Raw genomic sequence first — 26,619 nt, 5'->3', positions numbered from 1 at the left:
GGATTTGGGGGGCCCTAGCCTAAAGGGACTATCAAAAGCACAAGACGTGAAATCTCTATGGGTGCAGTGTGGCTTTTGACAAGGTATTTCATTAGAGTCTCAGTGTCCTTATATTTAAATTAGGAATAACAACTAAAATGAGATGATATGTGAAGGTTTACATATGGCTGGGCATATGGGAGACATTTAATGTGGGGGAATTTATTATTATTATTCTTGGGAAAAAGACTAATGCAAGGGGAACAAATGAAGGAATAATTTAGGACAGGATATAATTAAGGATATTTTTAGGCAGTACAGACCAGACACCAGCTTTCGGCTTGGAAGAAGCATAGGAAAAGAATAGCAAACAAAAAGCAAAGTTAATTCATCATTCCTGCATTACAGAAATATGTTTTAGCAACCTACTATGGATTATCTCCCCCTTCATAGCACCACGGTTTGTGATACACTAAGACTTATTTGTGTTTATTTCTATATCCACCACTATATTGAAGACTCCTCCAGGAGGGCAGGGACCCCGTCTCTTTCATTCGCAGCTGTATTCTCAGAGCCTAGCATAGCACCAGTCACATAGTAAGTGTTCAATGTTTGTTGAACACTTTGTCCAATGAGTTCCAGGCCTGTGCAGGGTTCTGGGATGATTTTATTGCAAGCCCTCATTAGGTAGCTCCTCTAAGGGCGTCCTCCAGATCTCCATGACAGCAGAAGGTATCAGGCAGGGGGCCTGAGGTCACCATGGAGGAAAGAGAGACAAGGCAGACAGACATGGAAATGGGCAGGGCTGGCCCAGGAGAGCCCTGATGGGGCTGTTTGTCTTCATCCCAGGAAGACAGACTGGGGTGAAGGGAGAAAGTAAGATAATTCCTTGGTCAAGAAGTTCAAGGTCCAATGTGGTGGTTTGAACCTGGAGGAACCTCCCAGGCCGGGGTGGCAGGGTTGGGTGGGGTGGGGGGGGGTGCTGGAAAGTGAGAGTGCCCCCCTCTTCCACCACCAACTTCAGGCTTGAGATGAGACAGGACCTAGCTCTGGGGAGGGTCCAGGCGAGAGCAGGGAGCCCAGCTGAAGGCTTGGGGAGTCTTAATGGCACCACAGGGCTCCAAGAGGGACCTGTCACCCCATAGGGCCCAATGGAAAGGAGAGTGCTTCTGGGGACAAGCAGCCAGGATGATTTAATCCCACTGCAATGTGGCAGCTAATGAATGTCACATCCCTCCCTGAGCTTAGCCACCAGGGTAGCCCCACTGCAATGTGGCTAATGAATGTCACATCCCTTCCCTGAACTCAGCCACCAGAGTAGCCCAAAGACTGGAGGAGAGAGGAAGCCAAGAAGAGTGAAACCAAGTGCCCCTCCACGCACCCAGCCCCTTGGTGCAGACAGACAACGGAGGCCATCACAGCCCGGCTGTGGAGAGAGCTGGCTCCCCTTCTGTCCCCAGCTCTTGCCCTTCTTCTTCTGATCACCCCTCTCATGCCTTCCCACCTCCCCTCACTTTTCCTCTCTCCAGAACAAACAGGAGGGAGGGTGGCTGCCTGCCCAGAGAGCTACTGCATTCAGGAGGAGCTCACAGATGAGTAATGCCAGTGACATAATGGCCCCCGACAACACCCCGCCTTTGACCCAGCGCCTGTCTCCCAAGATCCCAAAGCGCTCTTTAAACCTAAGTCCACTTAAGACCAGGGAGGGCTCCTCTGCCCGCCTCCTCTCCCTCACAAGTTCGAGGCCTCTGGTGTCTGCCTCACAGGAAGGACCACAAGTTCGGGGCAACTCAGAGAGACTCGGCCTCAAAACAAAATCAAAAGGGCTGCAGCTCAGTGGTGGAGAGCTTGCTGAGCATGTGCAAGACCCCAAGTTCATTCCCCAATACTAAAAAGAAAAAAATTAATGAAAGGAAGAGGCCTGGATTCCAGTATGAGAGAAGCAAGGTAGACGGAAGGAAAAACTTCCCAATAACGTCTTCTCATCTCAAAGTGCCAGGCTGATAATATTGGTGGGTGGTGGGGAGAGAGCCTTCCTTCCTGAGGGTCTCTATAAAGCAGACCCCACCCCATCCTAGGCTGCTTCCCCTGACGCCCCACGCCACTTTGCTAGCTCCACAGCCTTTCATTGCGCCCTGGCCCGTGGAGCAGACAGTCCAGGCTGCCAGCCACCTTCCAAAACATGTTTTGCCTTTTTGCCTTCATTCTGTGGCTTGGCTCAGTGAGGCCTGAAAATTCCCCACACCTGGGGTGGGCCAAGATGGGACGCTCTGGTGCTCACATCACTCTTTCCAATTCGAAGGCCCTGAACGCCTCGTGAGATGGGACAGCCAGGCCTGTGGCCCTGATATTAGCCAGGGGCAGCTTCCAGGGACCACATGGGGGCAGCCCATGGGGATGCCATGGTGTAGAGGGTCTGGTCTTACTGCACAGCCCCTATTCCCACCTCAGAGTAGCCCTGAAAAGAGGGTGCCCAGAACAGTCTTCTGAGACCTGGCTGGGGTGGCCGCATTAGATCACTACAGAGAGGTGACCGGCTCCAAGGGGCAGCATGTGTGCCCGGCAAATTACTTCCCCAGCCCACAGGCCAGAGCTGTCCTGGCTAAATTCTCTGTCTACGAACGCCAAGGCCAGTGTAAACACTACAAGGAAACACAGTGTCTCTTGGCAAGGACACTTCATAACAATGCTCTGGATCCCTCCACAACACGATTTCATGAGCCACAGCCATTAACAGCATTTATCCTTTACCAGGTACCTTCAGAGCCAGGTGTCACAGGCCTGGGCCCTTTAATTGCCCAGTAAGGGTCTGTATCTCCCATGTAGACGGTGGGTCAGCTCTTGGAGAAGAGGTGGGAAGCCACCCCACTGGTGCCATGGGGCACTTCTAGTGGCCCTCAAGGCCCCTTCTGTCCTCCCTGGGCACTGAGGGGGAGGAGGAAGATGAAGGCAGGCATTGCTCCTCCCCCCCCCCCCTCAGCTGGGAGAAGCCTTTTTCTCGCTGCTCTTAGGAAAAGCCCCGTCTGTAGGGGACACAGATCAGCCACTTCTGAGCACCCAGGAGCCACCCATCTAAAGGCAGAGCCACACCATGTGAGGAGTGGACCTAGGAGTCCAGGCACAACCCCGAGCAAGGGACAAGTGTGGGGACAGAGGGATCTGCTGGAGTAGGGGTGCTCTGACAAGTTCCAGGTTCAAGTGGGGCCTCCACTCTCCGGAGACCCAAGCCTAAGCAGGGGACAGGCATGCCAGCGACACAGTGGCTGTGGCTTCTCCCTCTGCCTCTGCTTGGTGTCCCCTGTCACCAGCGCCAGGAAGTGACAGAGCCCTAGGCCATGGATGGGAGTTCATGCTTTTTCCAGTGTCGTGTTGCTGGTGACATCCTGCAGTAGCGATTCAGAGCCGAGAGGGAGCAAACAGCCTGATCTCAAACGTGTTCTTGGTTCTTGTCTTTGCCTCTGGCTGAGGCCTTTGGGCCGAGCAGGTTGGGAGACTCACAGATTCAGAAGGAAGCCAGGGTGGGCAGCCACGTGGCTGAGCCCCTGCGGCCTGTGATTTGGCCCTGAACAAGGCCAGGGCAGCGCATAGGGGGTCAGGAGGAGGGGCCCACAGAGGCCAAGAGGGAGCCCAGGCAGGGCTCCCCGAGCTGCAGGCCAACCACTCATTTTTCCAGACTGGGCAAGCCAAGCCAAAGAAAGGAGAAATACAAAGGAAGGAGGCTGAGGCGTGTGGGAGTATTGAGAGGAGTGGGCGAGGGTGGGTGACACCTGCCAGACAAGATGACAGTTCTGTTATTTCAGTAAAAGCCACAGACCAGGCCTCAGGAGAGCAGATTTTCAACCCAGCTTGACACCAGGGATAGCGTGGGCAGAGATGGAGTCATAGCTTGTTTTATTAAACACACACACACACACACACACACACACACATACGCACACACGCATGCACTAGCTCAGAGCCTGCGGGATCCCATTCATTCTGCAAGTTTATTAGTAGAACATAGACAGCATAGATTCTGGAGCGAGGCTGCTGGGTTTGAATCCTAGCTTTGATGCTTTCTGTATACCTCGACACTTACTGATGTATAATACCCCGTGTTTTGGTTTCCTCATCTTCAAAATGGGGATCATGATAATAGTGCCTGCTCCTGGGTTGTCAGAGGATTAGACAAGCTACTGTACCATAAAGGTCATGCCTGGCATGTAGGGAGAACTCGGCAAGTGTTAGCTCTTCCGACCATTAGTATCTATTTGCTGGGAGCTGGATTTGTGCTGTGGGGACCCTCTGATCATGCAAAGGAGACAGACATGGAAATAAACCCTACCGGCATTGTTAAGTGCAGTAATGGAGCTGTGGCCAGAGGGGCACGGGTGAGGGCAAGCTCACTGCATGTGGGAACCAGGGACAGCTTTTCACAGGAGGTAACATTTGAATTGGGTTTTTCAGGGTGGATGGGAGTTCTCCAAATGGAGAATAAGAGGAAGAAGAACATGGAACCCGGATTGGGCCAAGGCCTAAAGACAGAAAAGCCAGGGAATCGTAATCCCTTGATTCTAGTTCTCAGTCCCACCGGAACTGTGGAAGGAAGAGAGAATGACAGGAACGTTGGGACATACTTGTGTCAGGGGCCAAGGCATTCGAATTTCATCCCATAAACAACTGAGAGGTACTGCAGAATTTTAAGCACAGGGATTACATGATCAGGTTTGTGTTTTGAAATAATACTCTTGCTGGGTCATGAAAAATAGATTAGAAAATGAGAAGACTGCAAAAAAGGGAGAATTTTGCAATGACTCAGACAAACACACCAGAGCAGAAACTTCCAGAGTTTGTGGGCTTGATGCCAGGTTGCTGCTGAGCAGAGCGCAGGCTTCTCAATACCCACTGTGTGTCAGACTGGGGTGGTCCCGCATCCCCCAGTGGAATCCATGTGTGGTATAGGCCTTCGAGAGCTAGTAGAGGGGGCAGAGAACAGGCATAGGTCCGGGGACGGCCATCCACTAAGGGACCGCAGGAGCACATGGACCAAAGGGTCATTAACTACCCAGGGCTTGGAGAATACAGTGCCCTCAGGGAGAACATTCTAGAAGATGTAACATAGGCCAAGAAGGGTTTTTTAGACAATGAGCAAAGATATGGAGAGGTGAAATGGCTTGGAGGGCTCTGGTCACTGTGAGACAGTCACGTGTTGGAGTCTAGAGTTTGAGAAATGGGCCTGGGAAGGGGTCAGAGGGTGCAGCTTGGACTGCTCTCTGTAGGCCCGTAATCCTCACCAAGGGGGTAGATCAGGACCACTCACAATGACCAGCCTTTAAAAACACAGATGTGGGGTGTAGGGTATTTGCCCACCATGCACAAGGCCTGGGGTTCCATCTGTAGCAGTGATGGGGGGGGTGGAAACACAGGTGTACTTGAATTTGCATGGATAGGGGTGGGGCCTCGGGCACTTTTAAGAGCCTTCAATTGAATCCAGAATATACTAGGGCCCCAAACTCAAGCCCTTGGAACAGAAAGCCACAGAAACAGAACCTGGTCAGATTCATCTTTAGGAAGAGGGTGGTGGTGGGGCAGTCGGGGAGATAAGAGGCAGGGAGGCCTGTCAGGATGCTACAGGATCTGGAGGGAAATAGTGCCCTGAAGGAGAGAAAGGGGCAGCTTGGAAAGCCGAGGAGAAAGTAGACCTGAAGGAACTTGGGGATTACATGAGGCAGAATGACTATGATGAAGAAGAGTTGAGAGGACCCCCAGTTTTATTTTTAAAAAATAAAAAAAAATTTGACAGGTGTGGTGGTACACACCCGTAATCCCAGCGGCTGGGGAGGCTGAAGCAGGAGGATCATGACTTCAAAGCCAGCCTCAGTAAAAGTGAGGCATTAAGCAACTCAGTGAGACCCTGTCTCTAAATAAAATACAAAATAGGACTGGGGATGGGGCTCAGTGGTTGAGTGCCCCTGAGTTCAATCCCTGATACCCCGCTTCCCCCCCCAAAAAAAGTTTGTGCCGATAGCTGGACTTGCAAGAATAGAAAATACCTAATGATAGATGTAAAGTTAGGTATTTAGAAATTATTTAGGGGCTGGGGTTTTGGCTCAGTGGTAGAGCGCTCACATAGCCATGCATGAGGCCCTGGGTTTGATCCTCAGCACCACGTTAAGGTAAATATAAAGATATTGTGTCCACCTAAAACTAAAAAATAAATATTAAAAAAAAGAAATTATTTAAAGAATTTGTGTTTCAGCCATCACAGAAGCATGGATACTCACAAACAAGAGCATGGGTGTGGGTGGTCCAGGTTCAGATCTTGTACTAGATGTGTGACCTTGAACCTATGGACCTGAACCATCTGTGCCACTGTTTCTCACCTGTACTGAGAGTACCACAGCAGTCCTTGCTCACAGAAAGGTGTGAGGACCAGAGCTGGCTCGTGCAGAGGGTTGAGAAGGTGCTGGATATACGGGGACTTTCAGGAAGTTTTGCCAATAACATTACTGTGATTTAAAGATGCTGCTCAGGGGACCTGTGGATGTAGAGACCCCTGAGCCACTGTGGCAGGGCTGCTTTGCTCCTGCCCTACTTGACCATGTGACAGAAGACATGAATGACCACACATGTCCATAACTGGTCACTGTGGCAGTGGGGGCTTATTTAGAATGACACCTGGAACCTGGATATTTAATCTAGGTGCTTATGACTTTCTGCAACTTATGATTTTTTTTTTTTACAACATAAAATTAAGTTACAGTGCAGTGGTGCATGCCCATAACCCCAGCAATTTAGGAGGCTGAGGTTCTAGACCAGCCTGGGCAATTTAGCAAAACTCTGTCTCCAAATAAAAATTTCAAAAGGGCTGAGGAGGTAGCTCAGTGGTAAAGTGCTCCCCGGTACCACAAAAAAAAAGAAAGAAAGAAAGAAAATTAAGCTAGACTAGAGTTTGAAGATGATGTGACTGAAACATCCCAGAACCTAGAAGAACCTGACTTGGGAGGGTAAAGTGCCATCATTGCTCACCATGAGCCTGGCTTCTTAAAGCCTGAGCCTGGCTTCTTAAGGCCTCGGGGACCACATGAGCAATGCTTACTGGGCATGCTCCAGACTGTTGTTCAGACACAGGGCCTGGTGGCAGAGCCAGGGCTCTTATTGCCTGTGCACGTGGTGATAAGGTTTTTGGAATGACGTGGTCATTTTCACCAGGTGACCAGCCCAGCCTCTCTCTGTAGGACTGTGCAGCCTGCCCACAAGGTAAGGAGCCCTAGACAGGATCATGGACAATGAGCAGAAAGGGAAACAGGGGTCCTTCAGTACAACTGTGCTCATGGCGTGGTGGACAAATAAGCCTCACTTCTTCCTTCCCTGACTTCGCCCTCCCCTCCCCCAGGTCTGTGGTGAGGCAGGAAAAGGAAGCAGCCTACAAACGACTTTGACCTCATTTTCCATAAGCCTAAGGTTTCTCAGCATTGACACAGTGTCTTGGCCAGAGGTCAGGGGGACAAGGAAACTTCTTCCCCCGCCCGCCGCCAGAAGAAGTGGAGGATGGGAGAGAATGAGGGGTTTCTGTGGGGCCTCAAGGATGGGACCAGTGGCCTGCCTCCTGGCAGATGCCCGGCAGCCAACCTGCCCCCAGAGAGAAATGACAGCCCTGCAGGAGGCTTCTGTCCCCTACATGCAGTGAGAAAGTGCCAGCCAGAAGCCTCACAGGATCAAGGGTGTGTTCAGCAGTATGGTTAGCCCAGGGCCACATGCATGCCCTTCCCAGAGATCCCGCCACACCGCACTGGGCCCTGGCACCCGATAAACCTGCCTCAAGCTGCTGCATAGGCCCAGGGGAGGGGTGAAGGGGACCGAGAAAGACTGAGATGGAGTTTTCCACTTTCTCATGAAAGGAGCACTCAGATCCAGAAATTAGAGGAGAAAACTAAATGTACTTCTTGTGCTGCTGAGTTGATGCACTATAATGAATACCTGGCAAATGCAAATGACCCAAGGTCACCTAGTTAGTATGGAAAGGAGGCACAGCCAGGACCTGAACTAGGTTTGGGAGACTCTAAGTTCAGCACTGTTGGCCTTAAAAATCAGGAACCTAAATGTCCATCAAGAGGGAATGATCATATACATGGGGTTGGGGGAGGAGCAAGGGCAGGGAACAGAGAGAGAGAGAAAGAACCTATGACCCAATGTAGGGAGATCTTTAAAATACACAAGATAAAAATAAAGTATCTGGTTACTTATTTGTTGCTTACATCTGCTTTAGACACATCTGCCAGGATACAAGACACTGGTTCCCTGATAACCTCCTGGAGGAAATTAGGTAATGAGGCAACAGGCCAGAGAAGATTTGTCTGTGTGTAAACTTCTACCCAAACCTTCTGAATTTTGAATCAAGAAAATTACTACCTATTCAAAAAATAATAACTTTGTTTTTAAAATAAAGTAACAGAGAATCTCCTTGTTCAACCCTTTTCAGTTCAATGAAACAGACCCCTACTGAGTGCCCAGGGTGTGCCAAGCCCTTGATGGGTACTGTGGCTCTGCCACATTGAACCGGATACCATCTCGGGCCACCAGGAGCCCACTCACCCCAGGCAACCCAGGCCCCCCAGGCTGGAGAGCGGGAAGGACAACCACAGGCCTCCCACAGCTGGGAGCCTCAGCTGGTGAGGGGTGAGGGTCTGTCCACGGCCAGCCTCTGTGGGGCCTGATGACCACTGGGCCCAGACTCCTCAGGCCCACACTGCCTTTCCCAGCACTGGGGAGGTCAGAGCCTGAAGCAGCTCCTTTCTGCGTGTGTAGGCAAAGGGTACCACACAATCTGCCCCTTCTCTGGTTGCAAGCACTCACTGCTGAGGACCAAAGCAGCCCTAATCAGGAGGGTCAAAAAACCACAAGCCCCCAGATGGCTTTCAGTCCAGACTGGAAATGCAGCTCAAATCCACCACAGTGGACATCCCTCTCCTGCCTGGTCTTCTGCATTTTCTGGCCCTGCATTCTGTCCCTAAATCTGCTGTCCCAGCCCTCTCCTAGGTCAATGCTGCAGCAACCTAGATACCTGCACTTCCCGCTGTTTGCCCAGCATTCACAGCTATGTCCCTGGGTGTCCTCTGACCACACTAGGAAGAAAGAAATACCTCCCTGGAGCCAGGTGCTGTGGTGTGGCACATGCCAATAATCCAGCCACCTGGGAAGGAGGATGGCAAGTTGGAAGCCAACCTGCGCAACTTAGAGAGAGCCTGTCTCAAAATAAAAGTGCTGGGAGTGTAACTCAGTGATAGAGCACTTGACTAGCAGGCGGGAGGCCCTGGGTTCCATCCCCTCGACGGCAAAAACTAAACAAAACCTTTCCAAGGTGAAGCCACACCTCTGTGTGTTGCCTAGACTCTAGGAGAGAGGGGAGGCTTTTTAGGGAGGAACCACCTGGCTTCCAGTGATCCTCACCTTACCCTGGTAGAGGCTGGGAGGGAGATTGGGCAGGGTTACTGCCTTCAAAGTACAGACGAGGAACATGAGGCTCAGACATGTTGTATGACCCACTTGCCAGGTAGCTAGAGAGCAGCACGGCTGACATTTTAACCCAGGTGTCCTGACTCCAAACCTCAGACTCTTCACAATACTGTTAGAAGAGAACCTGAGGTCACTTAGTACAACCTTGTGTTTTGTGAATGATGAATTAAAGTCAGAGAGGGAGAGGAGCATCTCTGAGGTCTCCCAACATGTAAGATATAATGCTGCTCTCAAGAACCTGGCCCCTCTAGAGGCTGTTTTAGCCTCTATCGAAGGGATGAAGGCAGGTTGGTTAAGATGACCTGATATTCCCTCCCTTCCAGTGTTCCCTGATTTGTCCCAACTCCCATTTCTCAGCTTCTACCAGGGGCTGTGAACTCAGATGTCTTCAAGGACAGGAAGTTAAGTCATGGAGTGGCCCTGGACTCCAGGATAAGAGAGCAGAGAGGGTCAGTGTGTGGGACAGAGAAGCGCTTGCCCTGCTTAAAGGCATTCAAACCCAATTACAAAAAAAATCAATGTTTCAGCTGGGCATAGCGGCACACGCCTGTAATCCCGGCTGCTCAGGAAGCTGAGACAGGAGGACTGTGAGTTCAAAACCACCCTCAGCAACCTAGCGAGGCCCTAAGCATACTACAAGACCCTGTGTCAAAGTAAAATATAAAAAAAAGACTGGGGATGTGGCTTAGTGGTTGAGCACCCTGGATTCAATCCCCAGTACCAAAAAAAAAAAAAAAATTAATGGTTCAAAGTGTACCAATAGTTTGTGGGTGTATGTGGGGGGCAGGGGGTAGAAGAAACAAGAACGAGTGTGATTCGGTAGTTGTTGAAACTGGGTATAGGTAATGAGGTCATTAATTAATATTCTTCCATGTAGGTGTATGTATGTTTTAAATTTTCCATAATATGAATTTTAATCAATGTGCTATCAAAATTCTATTAGGTCCTTGAGTCATATCATATCCACAGGTCACCAATCAGAACTGTACTCTAGGCCTTCCTGAGTGTCCCACTGGCTGTCCCCCATCTTTGGGGCAATTCTGTCTGCATAGCCTGGACAGGGAAATGAGAGAGTGGGAAGGAGACGCTCCTGCTTGGGAAGGGCTGGGAAGTGGGTTGTCACCTGCCCAGGAGCACAGGCTCTGGGGATTTGGGTGGATGCAGTGATAACACCTGCCTCTGCCCACACTCCTCGTAGCTGTCCTTCCCCTGGAACCCAGTTTCTTCCCTGCACCTCACCGTACTCTGCTCATCTAGGTCTCTGTGAGCCGGGGTCTGATGCTCTCAGTCTACAGAGCAGGCTGTGCCCCATCTGGGGGAAACATGAAGGGCACAAGTGGCCCAGTGCTGATGGGAATCTGGAGAGGCACCAGCCGAGCTCCCGCGGGGCCTCACTAGCAGGATCTGGAAGGCACAGGATCTGGGGAGGAAGCGGGTGGGGAGAGAAGGTGTGGGTTGGAATTTTCCTTCTTCCCTTCTCAGGCCGACTGCCATTCACTATAACCCCTTTCTAAACCCTAATGTCTTTGACAAATGTTTACAAATGTCCTGGTTTACAAAGTGCTCCACATTTATGGTGTCATTTGATCTTCCCAACCCTCGGAGGTAGAGACATACCCATATTATACAGGAGGAAACGGAGGCTCCTCGTGATCAGGCAACTTGTCCAAGATCATAGCTTGTAAGTGGCAGAGCCCAGGGACGACCCAAATTTATTTATTGATATTCTATTTTTTCCTGAGACTCACTATATTGCCTAGGCTGGTCTCAAACTCCTGGGTTCAAGTGATTCTCTTGCCCCAGTCTCCAGAGTAGCTAGGAGTGCAGGTATGTGTCATTGTGCTTGGCTTTGACTTTAACTTTTATGTTCTTTTTGAGGGATGGGTGTGGGGGAGTCCCCTGTCATTGGGCTCTGCAGCTTTCCAGGGGCCCATGGAGACAGAAGTGAATTTCACTAGGGTTCTAAATAGTCAATGGGGATGGCAGGAAGTTTCCTGGGGTTACTACTTTGACTGCAAGTGTGCTGAGACTTTTAACTGAACAGTGTTGTTAAAGGCATTGGTGATACTTGAATGGATCTTCTGGGATATTGACAGTCACTGGGGAAATTTGGATTTCCCAGTCACTTTATGGGATGACCACACAGCACCCAAATCTCACTTGAATGTGATAGAGACACTGAAAGAAGATTCCAGCATTGTCCACATGAACTAGGAACAGTGACCTTGGGTCTTCCATCAGATCTGAATTTAGTTTTAACTTTGCTGTGTGTGACTCAGGCCCAACTTTTGCCTTTCTGGTCCTTAGGCCAGCCAAACCAAAGTGATCTCCTGTGCCAGCTCACTGCACGGTAAGACTCCACTCTGTTAACAATCTCCTGGAGAAGATGCTTTGGGGAAGGACAGTCCCTGATCAGAAGAAGCATCCCAGCCCCCTCACTGGGCTGGGAATCTAACACCAGGGAGAGACCAGCATCAAAGCAAGGCACTTGTAAGGAGGAATTCAACAGGCCTGTGCTGGACTGGCCTGGCCTACGGAGGCTTGATTCCCATGCCTGTTCCCCTGTTAATTTAGCTTGTTTTCCAAACAGGGGCCAAATAGTCCTCTCCAGCAGCAGCAGCAGCAGCAGAAGGAAACATTATTAAAAGCGAGTCCGTTAGTGGGCATGGTGTGTGGACGAAGTCTTTGGAGTTTTGGCTGCCAAATAAAGACTTTATTGTTGTCATTCCTCCTTTCCCAAGCTCCCTCCCTCTCTCCTCTCCTCCCTCCCTCCTCTCCCTCCCTGCAATCTGCCCCTCCCTCCCCCTAACCTAACCTCCCCACCCTAGTAGGATCTGGTGGAAGAAAAGTCAGCACGCACCACCACGGGAGATCAGAACTTCTAGCTGGCTCTCTGCTGCCACAGCTCCACCGAAGGGTGGGGAGGAAGAGGAGGACCACTGACCCAGAGCTGAGGACAGCAGGTGTGTGCAGGTAAGCCCGGGCTGGGAGAGGCCCAGGAGATCTGAAGTCTCCTTTTTCCAGCCAGTTACCCCCTGCCCTTCCCATCCAGCTTACTGATCAAGCCTCTGTCTTCCCAGTGTGTCCCTGCTTCCTTCCCCCCCCCCTCCTCCCCAAAGAGCTCAAATGCAGTCTTCCTCCTTTCCTCCCCCGCCCTCTTCCTCTTCTCCTCTCCATCCTCCTGTACCCCCATATTCGCTGCTGCTAAAGGGAAACTTTCTTGCTACAGATGTTTGCTGTAGCCCAGAGAGCTACGTCGCACACAGAATTCCAACAGAGCAGGTGTTGCCATAGAAACTGGACACTAAGCCCATCTCTCTGCACCTTTCATGTATTGTCACACTTTGTCAAAGACACACACACTCTCTCTGCATCTAGTCTCTCACCCTCTCACACACCTCTCCAGCTGTAAGAGCAAAGAGAAAGTGTGTCTTCCCACGGAGATGGCAGAGCCAAAAGAAAATCATGTGTCCTGAGTCTAGGCCGGGCAGGGAGGGGACGAGTGAGACAGGAGCTGGAAGACTCTCTCCGTTCTTTTGAGCTTAATTGGGTAGGAGGGAGAAAGATGTAGCCTTCCAAGCAGATCTGCTCAGCAGTCCGAATTTCTGTCTTCCTGGTCCAAACCACTTGGCTTTTGGAAAGAAAGAAAGAAAAGAAAGCAACCCTGCCTGCAAGTCTTTTTTTTTTTTGGTACCAGGGACTGAAGCCAGGGGCACTTAACCACTGAGCCACATCCCCGGCTTGTTTTATTTTATTTTTTTTAATTTAGACACAGGGTCTTGCTAAGTTGCTCAGGGCCTTGCTAAGTTGCTGAGGCTGGTTTTGAACTCGTAATCCTCCTGCCTCAGCCTCCTGAGCCACTGGGAATACAGGCATGTGCCACCACCACATCCAGCCTGCAAGTCTTAGAGGTCCTGATTCCCAAATCTAGGGCAGTTGTTTTTTTGGTTGTTGTTTTTTTTTGTTTGTTTGTTTGTTTTGTTTTGTTTTTCTCTCCTTTGTAGGCAAAAAAAAAAAAAAAATCTCTCCTTAAAGCCATTCCAAAATTAACACAACCCTTGAGGTTAGAAAGGGGATCTTGTGGTAGAGGGAAAAGAAGACAGTTATTCCTTAAGCTATCAGGGAAGGGAAAACTGGGGACCCCTCCCCATCCCCAAAACTCACTGACAAGGTGGGGAGTGGAGGTCCCGTGGCAGGCAGGGTTTGGGCTGGCAGGATTCCCAGGCATAGCTCATCTCCAGACCACCAGGGGTGGTGGGGACAGTGGCTGTGAGGACAGCTTGCTAAAAACACAGTGTGTGGACCCTCATTCCAGGCAGGCTGAATGCAAACCAGGAATCCATGCTTTTTAAAATACATCCAGGGTCCCAATGGTTGGCCAGGGCTTGATAAACTGAGTTGGGGCCTGAGGGAGACCTTCTGCCATGTATGAACCCAGGACTTCTCCAGTGTTCTCTGAGCAGAAGGCTGTGTGGTTGCCTGGAAAAGGAGCTCCAAGTGTCCCAAGAGGCCCTCCCTTATCTGGAGAGTCAGAGTGAGCACTGGAGGGAATAGGACTGTCCCCGGTGAGTGGCCCTCTCCATCCTGCTTGCAAGCCCAAGCATCTCTATCACAAAGGATCATTTCAGAAACATAGTTCCCTCAGTACAGCTTCAAAGAGCTCCTGTTTCTTCTTATCTGCTGAACATGATGCTGGCTGAGCTCCAACCCTTCTAGACTCCCTCTCCTCTTCATGACAGCTTTCGGTTCTGATGGGCTGTCTCAGAGGTCGGGCCTACTGTGAAGTTCTTTGCTCCCTCTTCATTTCCCTGGAGGGTAGCCCTGTTTATTGAACACAAGAGAGAAGCATCTCAAAGCCAGAGGGGTAAAACAAAAAACCAGGTATGAAAGACTGTCCCCCAGGCAGCAGAGGAAGGAGACTCCACCTTTGCTACCCTCTTACCAGCTGCAGAAAGTGTGGGGCGAGGTTAGTGAACCAGAGGGACAGAGTTAGCTTTTCCCAGGTGGCCAGGGGGCTTTTAGGGTCTCTCCAAACTCATTGATTCCGAGTCCTAAGTGGAGTCTTCAGAGTCACAAAGAAGTTGCTCTGCATGGAAGAGGCAATATCTACACTGCAAGAAAGACCCCTGCTTTTGAGCAGTGAGTGGGGCTGCCCTTGAACGAGGCTGAAGGAGAAAAGGCCCCTTACCTTGAAATATTATCAATAGTCCCTTGGCATTCACTGAGCACTTACTTTGCCACATTAACTCACTTAACTTTCAAAATAATCCAAAAAGTGGTTGGCTAGGGGTAAAGTGCCTACCTAGCATGTACGAGGTCCTGGATTTGATCACCAGCATTGGGGGGAAAAGAAAGGTATTAGTATGTCCAGGGTAAACAACTACAGATCTGGTTGAGATCCAAATCTATAATTACTGGAGCCATCAGACAGATGATGATGATGATGATGATTCCTCCTCCTCCTCCTCCTCCTCCTCCTCTTCTTCTTCTTCTTCTTCTTTGTTGGTACTGGGGGTTGAACTCAGGGCACTCGAACACTGAGCCATATCTCCAGCCCTATTTTGTATTTTATTCCTAGACAGGGTCTCACTGAGTTGCTTAGTGCCTCACCTTTGCTGAGGCTGGCTCTGAACTCGCGATCCTCCTGCCTCAGCCTCCTGAGCCGCTGAGATCACAGGCGTGCGCCACCATTCCTGGCAAACAGATTCTTCTTGTCCTTCTTAAGCAGCTGGAGATGCTGGAGATGCTGGGGTGGAGCCAGGCCTGGTGGTGCATACCTGGAATCCTAGCTACTCACCAGGCTGAGGCAGGATTATAAATTTGAAGCCAGGCTGGGCAACTTGGTGAGACCCTGTTTCAACATCAAAGGACTGGGGCCATAGCTCAGAGGTACAGTGCTTGCCCAGCATATACGGGTTAGCGGATCCTCAGTACTTGATCCTCAGTACTACACCAAGAAAAAGAAACCCAGGGAGGGAGCAGAGAGGAGGCCATGGTGGGCAGCAGGCTGTCAGAGGAGAAAAGTCTTCTCACTCTTCTCACTCTGGTTTCTTCCACTCTGGTTTCCCAGAAGGGAAAATTTGCTCTTCTGGACTCGTTGCCGGAGGCCATAAAACTTCATTCTGTTTACACTTTGCCTTGTGGTAGACACTGGGGAGACAGATGGTCTCTCCATAATAGTATTATATTTATTTTTAGCACTCTTTGATCGGTAGCACATTTAAAAGTTGCTTATCACATTCCCTTCTGACAAATGCATGAGGAATGTAGACAGAGAGAAGGTTTTGTTATCCCCATTTTACAGATGAGGCAATTGAGGCTCAGAACAGGACCACACCAGTCCTAATGGGGATTGGAAAGAGTTCCAGGCTGACTGGGTGCACCTGTCTCATTCCTCTACAAATGAGCGAATGAGCGGACAGAGATGCCTGATTGTCCCTGCTTCCAATTGCCCTCTGGGCTACAGAAAGAGATATAGAGAACAGAATGGCTTCCAAAAGTCTGGGTTTAAAAGAGAAAGAAGAGGAAGAAGAGATGGGACTAAGTGTGTAGCTCAGTGGTGGAGTGCATGCTTAGCGTGGGTGAGGCACTGGGTTCCATCCCCAGCACCAAAAATGGGGTCTAGGGAGTGTCCGTAGGCCTGGTTTGGGGACAGGGTATCTGTCTGTGCTAAGCCACGAGGACACTTAAAGACGACTACTTAGCCAGATAATTTGTTGTAAGAATGTCAGTTCATAGTATGAATAAAACTGATGCTAACCCTGCCCAGCCCTGGCAGACGACCCTGACCTCTCCACACAAAGCCAACTATCCTTAAACCAGCTCCTAAGGACTTGACAAGCCCTCTGGGCCTCAGCCCAGCCTTGTTCAAAGCTGAAACACTGTACCAGTCCTGGATTTTAACCTTAAATAAATGTGATAGATAGGAAAGAGGAATAGCTCACTTTAAAGATCAATGAACTCCCTAGAGAACCCACTCTTTTGTAGATAAATAAATAGATAAATCAATAAGTCCTGCCATTTGTAGAGATTTTGACCTCGATTGCGTGCCTTCGAATGCATGATCTCATTTAAATCCTCACACAGATGAGCTGGCTGGTGCCCGGGGAAGAGAGTCAGAGCTAGGGTTCAAGTTCAGATTTATATAGTTGGAACTGACATTTGAATTTTAAACTCTCTTAGGAAATGTGCCTAAATGTAGAGAGTGAATTTAGGGTTGGCCAAAGCAACTGCTCTTCCCCTCCATGAAGCAGCACCTTTGTGAGAGCCGGTGCTGGAGACCGGGCTGCATGAATCACGTCGTTGTAGGTGTCTAACAAGTGGTCATTGACTAGCAGAAAGGGGGGGTGGGGTGGGGAGGTGTGCTTGCAAAAGCATAAGAAATTTTAAACACACATGCATACTCCACCCTGAGGGAGCTTGATATTGGACAGAAGGCAGGAGTGGAGAGGGGTAGGTTTGGGGCTCTGTGGGAGGGACTGTGACTCTCCTTGAAGTCTGGGTACCTCCAGGATCTTGGGTCTGGTTTTAGAGACTTAGGATATCACTGAGCTTGGGCCAGAGATCTGCTGTGCTGCCAGCCAAGCTCTGCAGGGCAGAGCAGGCCCCTGAAAAAGGGCTTAGAAACTAGCACTATTTCCTTGTGTGCTCAGGCCGTGGAGTGGCTCTGATTCAGCCTGGGGCTCCAAGCTTCTGTGGAAACTTGCCCCATGCCCCACGCCCCAGGGTGCATTTCCTAGGGAGCCTCTTGTAGGTTCTGGGAGGAATTTGGCTAGCCCTTGAGGACTGGAATGCAAAAGGGTCAAAGGGACTAGTGGGAGGATAAGATGGTTCTCCAAGGGTCTGGCACTGGAGATGGGGATGTGGTGGCCCTGCAGGGCAGAACTGGGACTGACCTTCCCATTCATGTCACCCTGACAATGGCCATCCAGGCTCTGTGACACTGAGAACCCACCCCCGCAGAGGCCAGCTCCCAAGTCACTCCCAGATAACAGAGCAGGAAGTTTCTGGAAGCTCTGCAAGCATTGCTTGCTTTAAGGGCACCTCACATGTGCTTTGGTGACAAAGGCAATGAAGGGGAATAAGGAACTTCAGCCGCCTCTAGACTTGGCCTTGGAGCCAGTATTCATTCTCACAGCAGGAGAGATTTACTTCTGGGTGATTAAAATACAAAGAAATTCACAAAGGGGGGGGGGAAGGTCCATAAGTTGGGCTTTTAAAAATGTTTATGTTTAGAATATTAGTGTTTAAACTGCCCCTTAATTTATATGTAATATGATTGTGTGCTATTTTCCAGAAAATTATAGGCTTTATAAAGTGTTAATTCATAATTCAACAAATATAAGTGATCTGGAGTCCAGCAATGAGGCTCAAGTTTAAGGTTCCACAATGAACGTCTTGTCTTTTCAGTCCTTTCAGTGGGTCGCCAGACTGTCACACCTCCACAGCAGGTGAGGCCAGGAACCTCACTGCAAGGCCCCTGGGGGTAGAGAGGTCCAGGGAAAAATGGCCTGAGACCCCCTTGGAGAAGCCAGCCTCCCTCTCCGCTTCCTTCCCACACATGCATGCACACAGGGCACATGTGAGTGTGAGTCTGCTTCTATGTGTGGAATGGGGAGAGGACCATGCATGTAGGCGTGTAAGAGTGTGCAGCTGGGTTCTAGGGTGTGTGTGCACGTGTGAGTGAAAGCTGTGAACCCCAAGAAGCCTGCATCCCTAGGGCCTGGGACAGGGGGTGGACCATCACAATTGAGCAGAAAGTACAAAAAAATCCATTTGCAACTATGTGGGAAGGGGACCTTGGCTGGAGACCAGCAGGGATAGAGTAGGGTTGATAGTCTTAGAAAGGGAAGGTACAGGGCACCCTCTTCCTGGACCCTTCCCAGCCCAGGCCAGGGGAGGAAGCCTGTGGGAACTGCCACTCGCCACCGTGGCCCTGGGTTGATTGATATTTCTCTAGGTTCATTCATCTCCAACCACATGGCCCTATCTGAGGTGTCATCAAGGCCAATGGAAAGGCAAATCCAAAAGATCCTTCAGCTTCCTATTCCAATGTTACTGAAGACAAAAGGAAGTTCCTCTTGATAGCTTACCTCAATATTACCAACTCCAAAGGATATGGAGAGCAGAAATACCAGGTCAAAGGAAAAAGTGCTTTTCCCCTATATCTTTCTATTCCTTTCCTATTTATTTTCCCAGGAGCCTCCACATCTGGGGAGAAATTCCTGGCATGGCTTATGCTGGCAAAGACCAGCATTCTCTGAGCCAAGTGCAGTGGGCGAGGAGAGGGGAGGCCAGAGCACGGGTGAGCATGGGTGGATGCAGGGTGTCTGAGCACTTTCCTTCTTCCCATGAGCTCTGCTCTGGAAGGCGGAAGATTTCGATTTTTGTACTCAGTTGTCTGTGAAATGACTTCCTGGCCTTAGCAAGCCACTTTTTCCCTCCAGACTCACTTTTCTGTAAACAGTGGGTTCTTGGTGGGGTCAAACCATTTTTGGTAATGAAATTTTTTCTTTTCTTTTCTCAAATGAATGTTTTGGCTAAACCTCAATATATACAACAGATTTTTAAAATCTAAGTTGGTACAAGAATGGGTTGAGAGTACCCAGGGCCACCTCCTCAGTTCCCCAACCCAAGGGACCCTGTGGAAATGGAGGCACAGTTTGAAAAACACTGTGATAGGATCTCTAAGGACTCTTCCAGATGTAATACCCCAGGACTCAAGGCGCATACATCCTAACATGCCTCTTATAAAGGCAGGAATGATCTTTTCATGCCACAAATGGAGAGATGCAGGACCAGAGGGTCAAGGGCTTTCTCCAACTCCTGACCCAGTTCAGTGGGCTTTCTCCCAGGATGGACCATCCTCCCCAGAGCAGGTTCATTGCTACTATGTGGGAAATCCAGAACCTGGAGCCTTCTTTATCCTCACCTGCTCTACAGTCCCCTAGCTCTGGACCATCTCCCCAGGAGCCAGTCCTGCCTGGCTCTGGCCATAGAGTCAAGGCATCTACCCCTGCAGCCCTGCAAACTAATGAACCCCTGGGTCTCCCCTCTGCAGGTGAATCACCTGGATCATGAGGTCATCCCTCTGCTGGCTCCTCCCACTTCTCCTCATCTTGGCCTCAGGGGCCCAAGGCCAGTCAACAAGACGACCAAGACCCGGGAGCCGGCCCAGGCCCAGGCCCCAGCCCCGGCCCAGGCCCACTCCAAGCTTTCCCCAGCCCCATGAGCCAGCAGAGCCCACAGACCTGCCTCCCCCACTGCCTCCGGGCCCTCCATCTGTCTTCCCTGACTGTCCCCGGGAATGCTACTGCCCCCCTGATTTCCCATCGGCCCTCTACTGTGACAGCCGCAACCTGCGCAAGGTCCCTGTCATCCCGCCCCGCATCCATTACCTCTATCTCCAGAACAACTTCATCTCTGAGCTCCCTGTGGAGTCCTTCAAGAACGCCACGGGCCTGAGGTGGATCAACCTGGACAACAACCGGATTCGCAAGGTAGACCAGAGGGTGCTGGAGAAACTGCCCAGCCTGGTGTTCCTCTACATGGAGAAGAACCAGCTGGAAGAGGTGCCCTCGGCCCTGCCCCGGAACCTGGAGCAGCTGAGGCTCAGCCAGAACCACATCTCCAGGATCCCCCCGGGCGTCTTCAGCAAGCTGGAGAACCTGCTGCTCCTGGATCTGCAGCACAACAGGCTGAGCGACGGCGTCTTCAAGCCCGACACCTTCCAGGGCCTCAAGAGCCTCATGCAGCTCAACCTGGCCCACAACATCCTGAGAAAGATGCCACCCAAGGTCCCCTCGGCCATTCACCAGCTCTACCTGGACAGCAACAAGATCGAGACCATCCCTAATGGATACTTCAAGGGCTTCCCCAACCTTGCCTTCATCCGGCTGAACTACAACAGGCTGTCGGATAGGGGACTCCCCAAGAACTCCTTCAACATCTCCAACCTGCTCGTGCTGCACCTGTCCCACAACAAGATTAGCAATGTGCCGGCCATCAACAACAAGCTGGAGCACCTGTACCTCAACAACAACAGCATAGAGAGTGAGTGGGGTGGGGCCAGGGCTGCAGGGGCCAGGGCCAGGGAGGGTGGGGGCTCTACACCCTTTCTCAGGAGCCTCAGAGTGGGCAATACCAAAAGCATCCTCTGGGAAGGATGTGGCTGGGTGGTAAGTGCTTGCCTAGCATCAGGAGGCTTTGGGTTTGATCCTTAGCACTGGAAAAGCATCCACTTGATCTCTGGACTGCAAATCTTGGCCTTACCACTTGCTGTATGTATGTGACCTTGAAAAGTTAGTTGACCCTTCCAGGAAGTTTTCTCATCTATAAAAAAAGAATGAAAACAATACCTTGTAGCACAAGGTTGATAGGAGGACTTAATAGTTAAATATGGATGAAGTTACAAAATGCCATGTTTGGAGGGTAATAGGTTTTCTTCCTCCATCTGTTCTCATCAGTACCAGTTTCTTTGGCATCTGGATCTATTAATAGGGTAGACATAGAATATACTCCTGGACATTCTCCTAAAAACAGAATAGAAATATTGAATGCTCACCCTGAAATGTCCTGGGCTTGTATGCTGCAGAAGCCAGCACTGTGGGAGAAAGCTTCTTCTCAAAGTTGGACCTCAGTTTTGAAGAGTCTGTGAAAGGTATCCAGAGAGGCAGCTATTTTTTCAGCATATACAACTGGTAAAAATGTGGCAGCTAGGGGAAAAAAAATGCCTGTATGCTGGTGCTTTCTGAATCTGTCTGGAAGGTTGCAATGTTTAGTTGCACATTGGAGAGAGAGAGTTGGGCTAAGCTATATTACAGGGTCCTCAGTTTATTGCAGCATAGAACAGGAAGTGGAGAGTCTCAACTTTGCTTTAATCAGAATGTCAGATCCGAGCAGAAGCTTCAGAAATGAAAGAGTATCTGGCTCCCTTCATATAAGGAATGAAGGGTGAAGAGAATCAAGGAAAAAGAAAGGGAAACCTAGAACAATATGAGAGGATCTTTGGTTTCTAATCCAAAAAGAGAGAATTTAAGTTTCTATGATCTTGGAACAAATGGACACAACAGGCCTGTTCATGTATCTGGGATAATTACAAGAAGTGAAGAAGGTGTTTGTTTGTTTATCTTGCAAGAAACAAATTCAGGAAAATAGAAAAACAGTCTAATTTTACCCTGCAGATAGCAATTAAATTGGAACACATTAACCCCAGAAAGATGAATAGGTTGAGAATATAGACAGAAAGGACACTTCAATTAATAGATGGTGACAGTTCCAGACTGTGGAAAAACAAGTTGCAGAGAGGTATCTCAGACTGCTGAGGTTGAAGCCAGAAAAATCATGCCCTCCACTGCAAGCGCTCACCCCCACCCAGCCTGACTTCCACATCACTAACAGAATAGGATGGGCACAGTGGGACCCGGGTCAGCATGATGATTATGTTTTCTTTTCTTTCTTTTTTGGTACCGGGGATTCAACCCAGAGGCACTTAACCATGGAGCCACATTCCCAGCCCTTTTTTATATTTTATTTAGAGACAGGATCTTGATGAGTTGCTTAGGGCCTTGATCCTGAGGCTGGCTTTGAACTCAAAATCCTCCTGCACCAGCCTCCCTCCCAAGACACTGGGATTACAGGCATGTGTCACCATGCCTGGCACGATTATGTTTTCAACAATTATCATATTGCTGCCACCTGTACATTTTGCAAAATGACACCATAAACATTCCCTCGTTGATGTACAGGGCAGGTACCACCCTCAACATTTCACACAATGAGGAACAAGTGTCAGAATAATAAGGCACAAAATAATAAAGCCCTATGGGAAAATCTACCTGGGTCAGGGTCCTTCCACTACCTCAACCATGAAAGAGAAAAAACAGGAGAGGAAGAGAAGATAACAATGACTGCTCCCTCTCTCCCCTCCTTCGACTCCACAGAGGACAAGCAAGGCCAGGCTTAGGGAGAAAAAAGAATCTTATTTAGAAGATGACATGCCTCATCTGTCTCACAAGAGGCAAAGGAGAAAATGGAATCTCCGGCCATGGCACTTGAGAATCAGTGGGCTCATCACCTCCCCAGCTCTCTGTTCCTCTTCCTGTCATCCCTACTTCTGTCGACATAACCATCTTCCATCCATCCTCACACTCCACACCCACCCCACAGGCGTAATTCTCCAGAGTAATTCTCACATCCCCATGGCTTCCGATCTTCCCTCCCTCTGTTCCTTCTCCACACTTAGCTAGATTCCTCTTTCTACAGCATAAACCTGATCATGGGGGTCTCTAAGGACCCCTTCCAATTTAACACCCCAGGATGCAATGGGTCAGATATCCTAACATCCAATTCTCCAGAGTGATTTCAATAACAATTATTGATCATTTCCAACTTCAGTCATTTTGCAAATGAATAAACAGCCTGGAGGTTAGGGCCACCCATCTATGGTCACCCATTCCCAAGGTCGGCTAGTTCCAGAGAGAATTCTAGAGTCCTTCCTTCTCTTTGCCTCCCACGCACCCTGCTGTTGACGTCTCCCCTTCTTTCTCCATAGAAATCAATGGGACGCAGATCTGTCCCCATGACCTGGTGGCCTTCCACGACTTCTCCTCAGACCTAGAGAACGTGCCACACCTGCGCTACCTGCGGCTGGATGGGAACTTCCTGAAGCCACCCATCCCACTGGACCTCATGATGTGCTTCCGCCTCCTGCAGTCCGTGGTCATCTAGACCTTGCCCTGGGCTGGACCTCCTCCGACCGCACTTGAAGGCGCCTGTGCCCATCATTTTTCTCTGTCGCCCTCTCTTGCTCCCAGCCCCGCCTCTTACCTCTCCCCTTTCTGAGGATGGGAGATGCCGTAGGTTCTGCTGCAGCTCTGAAGCAAGACTTCCCAGGGCTTGATTTGGTCCCACCCAGTTCAAAGGCACCCCCTGCACACACACACCCAAACGGCTGGCCTCCTGTGATCTCCCTCTACTCCAGAAACACAGATGTATGCCTAAGGACTTCACATACCCTCTTCCCTCTTCCACCCATCACTCCTGGCTCAGGCTGGGCCATGGATTGACATCTGACCTTGGTCCTGGCCAAGTGAGACAAAGAGATGATTTGGGGAAGCCCAGAGGTGAGCTTCGGAGAGTCCTGCTGGAGATTTCTCCATCTTGGGCAACGCTGCCCCAAAGAGGCTGAGAAATCCAGGTCTCCTCAACCAAGGATCCCTCCTTCCAAAACTGCTGTTCCACCTCCCTGTTCAGGGACACTGCACTGCTCTCTGCCATCCACATTATCCAGGAAGGAAGTGTGAGGGAATGACCAAGATGGGCCGGAGGGTTAGGGTTCCCAAAGGGCCTGCATCTGGCTGTCTCTGCACAGGGATAGTCTGAAGTCCCTCCTCCTTCTCCAGGCAAACCCAGCATACACCCTCCTGCTGGGCCTCAGATAGGAACAGTGGCTCAAAGAACTGGGATTCAGCTAGAGGGAGGGGGCTGGGGATCAGGGTCTGAGGCTGGGCCCATGTCAGTATAGATGGGCCCTGCAGCCCCCCTGACCCAACTTTAACACAAGTCCTGAGGCCCTGGGGAACACAGTGTTCACAGTGGAAGGTCAAGAGACACCGCCCCACCCCGCCATCTGTTCTGTGTTAGTGTGATCAGCCCAGTCACTTCCACCCCCAAGCAGGCGGTTCTTGAGGAACAAGGAAGAAGGGGCGGAGCATCTGGAAATCTCCCAGAAGCCTCTGCCACATTGGAATTTGGCCCCCATTTCTAAGACAGACACATCAGTGACACCTGGTGGCTGCTGAAGGTCACAGCTGGCTCCAGACTCCTCACCCTCTCCGTGGGGTGATGTTCCAAGGTTAAGAAGCTGGTATAGGATTCCAGCTTGGAAGAGCCACGGGTGACGTGCATGGTGCCTCTCTCCTCTAGAGCCCAAAGGGCACAAAGGTGCAGAGGTCTGCATCTTTACTAACAGTGAATGAGCATAAATGGGAAACCTTGGAGAGCCCAGATGAGAATACAGTTTGACCTTGATCCTGACAGATCCATTTGCTCTCAGCTCCCACATCCATAAACACAGGTGGGGATAAGATGCTCCTTTGAGGTCCCAGTTCTCATGTACCAAGTCTTCATCTCTGCACTCTCCAGCACACCCTAATGCAGGACAAGTCTTACCTATTACCCCTTTCTTTGCAGTAATTTATTCCCTATATGATTGTACCTCCCCAAAGGATTCTTTTTTCTCCTTACCTGGCCCAGGTGAGCAGCTCAGCAGGTCTCCAAGTGGCACCTGGGCTTCCTCACCTACCTCTTCCCCCCTAATTTACTCCAGGGGCTCTGACCCTCTGTAGTCCTGAGTGTGTATGCTGGTGGGGAGTATGGAGAGGTGGATGTTCTGGAAACAGGTAACACAGGGCCCACCCTCAAGCCAGGATGAGAAAAGCTCCAAAGGTTTCAAGAAGTTGGATTAAGCCGAGTCCCAAACATTAAGGCATTTCTATTATACTCTCATTCACTTCTTTTTTGCACCTTCTAGGTCCATCCCACCCCCGACTCTTTTCCCTGCTCCATTCAGCTTCCTCTTCTGGCTGCAGCTGGTTTCTCCAAGGCTCCTGCTTAAAGTCAACATATTATTATGGCTGTAAGCAACCTGGTGCTATGGCCTGGATAAGCCCCCTTCGGACCTGTTCACACCCTGCGACCTCAGCCCCTTTGGTGAGGCCCTTAGGGGAGCACAGCTCCTGTGACTCCCCAGGGGGAGCCTAGTCCTGCAAACCTTTTAGTGGCCACACCATCATCATCATTCCATTGCCCCATCTAGAATCTGTCTGCTCCCTGTGTTGCTCTCTGCAGCTGTACACCACAGGGGGAGCATTCAATTGGCATCATAGGTTACCCCCACCCCGGCCAAGCACACACAATGGGCAGGTTGCCTTTCAGTTTAGAAAGCCCCTTCTCTTTACCCAAGTTCATTGCCTCAGTGCTGTTGGCATCTACATAAACAGGTGTGTATGTAGGTGTGTATGTGTACTCTGCACATATAGCTACTCTCTCTTGAAGACCATGTTAACTTTGTGGAACAAGTTTCACATTTCAACACGCTTTACAGCAGAGGAAATAAAGTAATATGAAAAACAACTTGCTTGAAATTGAGACTGTGAACAGGTCAAGATAATACCTTAAAGTCATCTGTATCCCTATCCCCTGACACCACCCCCCACCTCCACACCTCTTACTGAGAAGATGGGTGGAGGAAAGATATTATTCTTAAGAATCTGCTGGGACAGTCATCTCAAAGCTTTTTCTCAGAGAATTTCCTCAAAACTCATAGCCCTCAAGAGAAATTATTCCTAATGTTAGACTAGAAATCAAACAGCCACATCTGAATCCAAACCCCCAGGTTCTTTTGACCCACAGACACTAAATTGTCAAGGTCTCCCCAGGCTCAGTTTTGAGGCACAGGTGGAAAGACAAAACAGTCAACTTTCCTGGCCAAGCTTAGGGATGAATTGGGGAAATGTAATGTGCACAGGAACAATGGAAAAGCCATTTTGAGGGCAGAGAATAAAGGGCCAAATCATTTGAAATGGGGGTCTGTAGGCCATGCAGAAGTTCCTGAAAGGCAAGCAGGGGGTGCCCCTGGCTCCTTTTTGGAAGGAACTTGGCTCCAAAAGTGACTTACTAGAATCCCAGTTCATACCACCTTCTGTAGGAGAAAACTGCCAAATATGCCCTCCTGCTTCCCATCCTGCCTGCTGAACACCTGCTTCAGGTCCATTTGGCAAATGTTCAGGGACATCAACTATAGGCCAGGTTCCCAGTTAAGAATTTAGGCTGAGCAATACAGACCCCATGCCCTTGAGGAATTCATAACTTGGTAAAGGGGGAAATTCCACGAATTGGATTTCAGTCTGAAGCGTTAGGAGTCATGCTGTGTACAAACAGCAGGGAGGAGAGGACCCCTGTCTCTGCTTAGGGGAAACTGGAAAGGCTCCTGTCATTTAAGCAGGCTCTTAGGGATCACTCGAATTTTGTCAAATGGGAAAAGGAAAAAGCACATGTCTGGAATGGTCAACTCAAGGAGGAGAGGAGTCCACCCTGGGGAAGGGGGAGGGGGATTCTGAGGAGAAGGAAAGAACTGTGTTCCTG

At 50.1% G+C, this 26,619-nt stretch overlaps 1 protein-coding gene across 2 annotated transcripts; it reads left to right on the top strand.

Moving 5' to 3' along the window:
- The first annotated feature begins 12,316 nt into the window (after window positions 1–12,316).
- Prelp (proline and arginine rich end leucine rich repeat protein) lies at window positions 12,317–25,608 on the top strand. Of its 2 annotated transcripts, none has more exons than XM_071619737.1 (3): window positions 12,317–12,437; window positions 19,535–20,526; window positions 23,027–25,608. In XM_071619737.1, exons 2-3 carry the CDS (start codon window positions 19,551–19,553, stop codon window positions 23,200–23,202), a joined length of 1,152 nt encoding a protein of 383 aa, XP_071475838.1. In that variant the 5' UTR covers window positions 12,317–12,437; window positions 19,535–19,550; the 3' UTR covers window positions 23,203–25,608. The 2 variants fall into 2 exon arrangements, with proteins under 2 accessions (XP_071475838.1, XP_027801521.1); XM_027945720.2 differs by having other exon boundaries at window positions 12,317–12,447.
- Window positions 25,609–26,619: the final 1,011 nt, after the last annotated feature.

The sequence above is a fragment of the Marmota flaviventris genome, chromosome 12, assembly GCF_047511675.1.
Source record: "Marmota flaviventris isolate mMarFla1 chromosome 12, mMarFla1.hap1, whole genome shotgun sequence".
NCBI lineage: Eukaryota > Metazoa > Chordata > Mammalia > Rodentia > Sciuridae > Marmota > Marmota flaviventris.
This window is presented reverse-complemented; position numbering and strand designations above follow the sequence as displayed.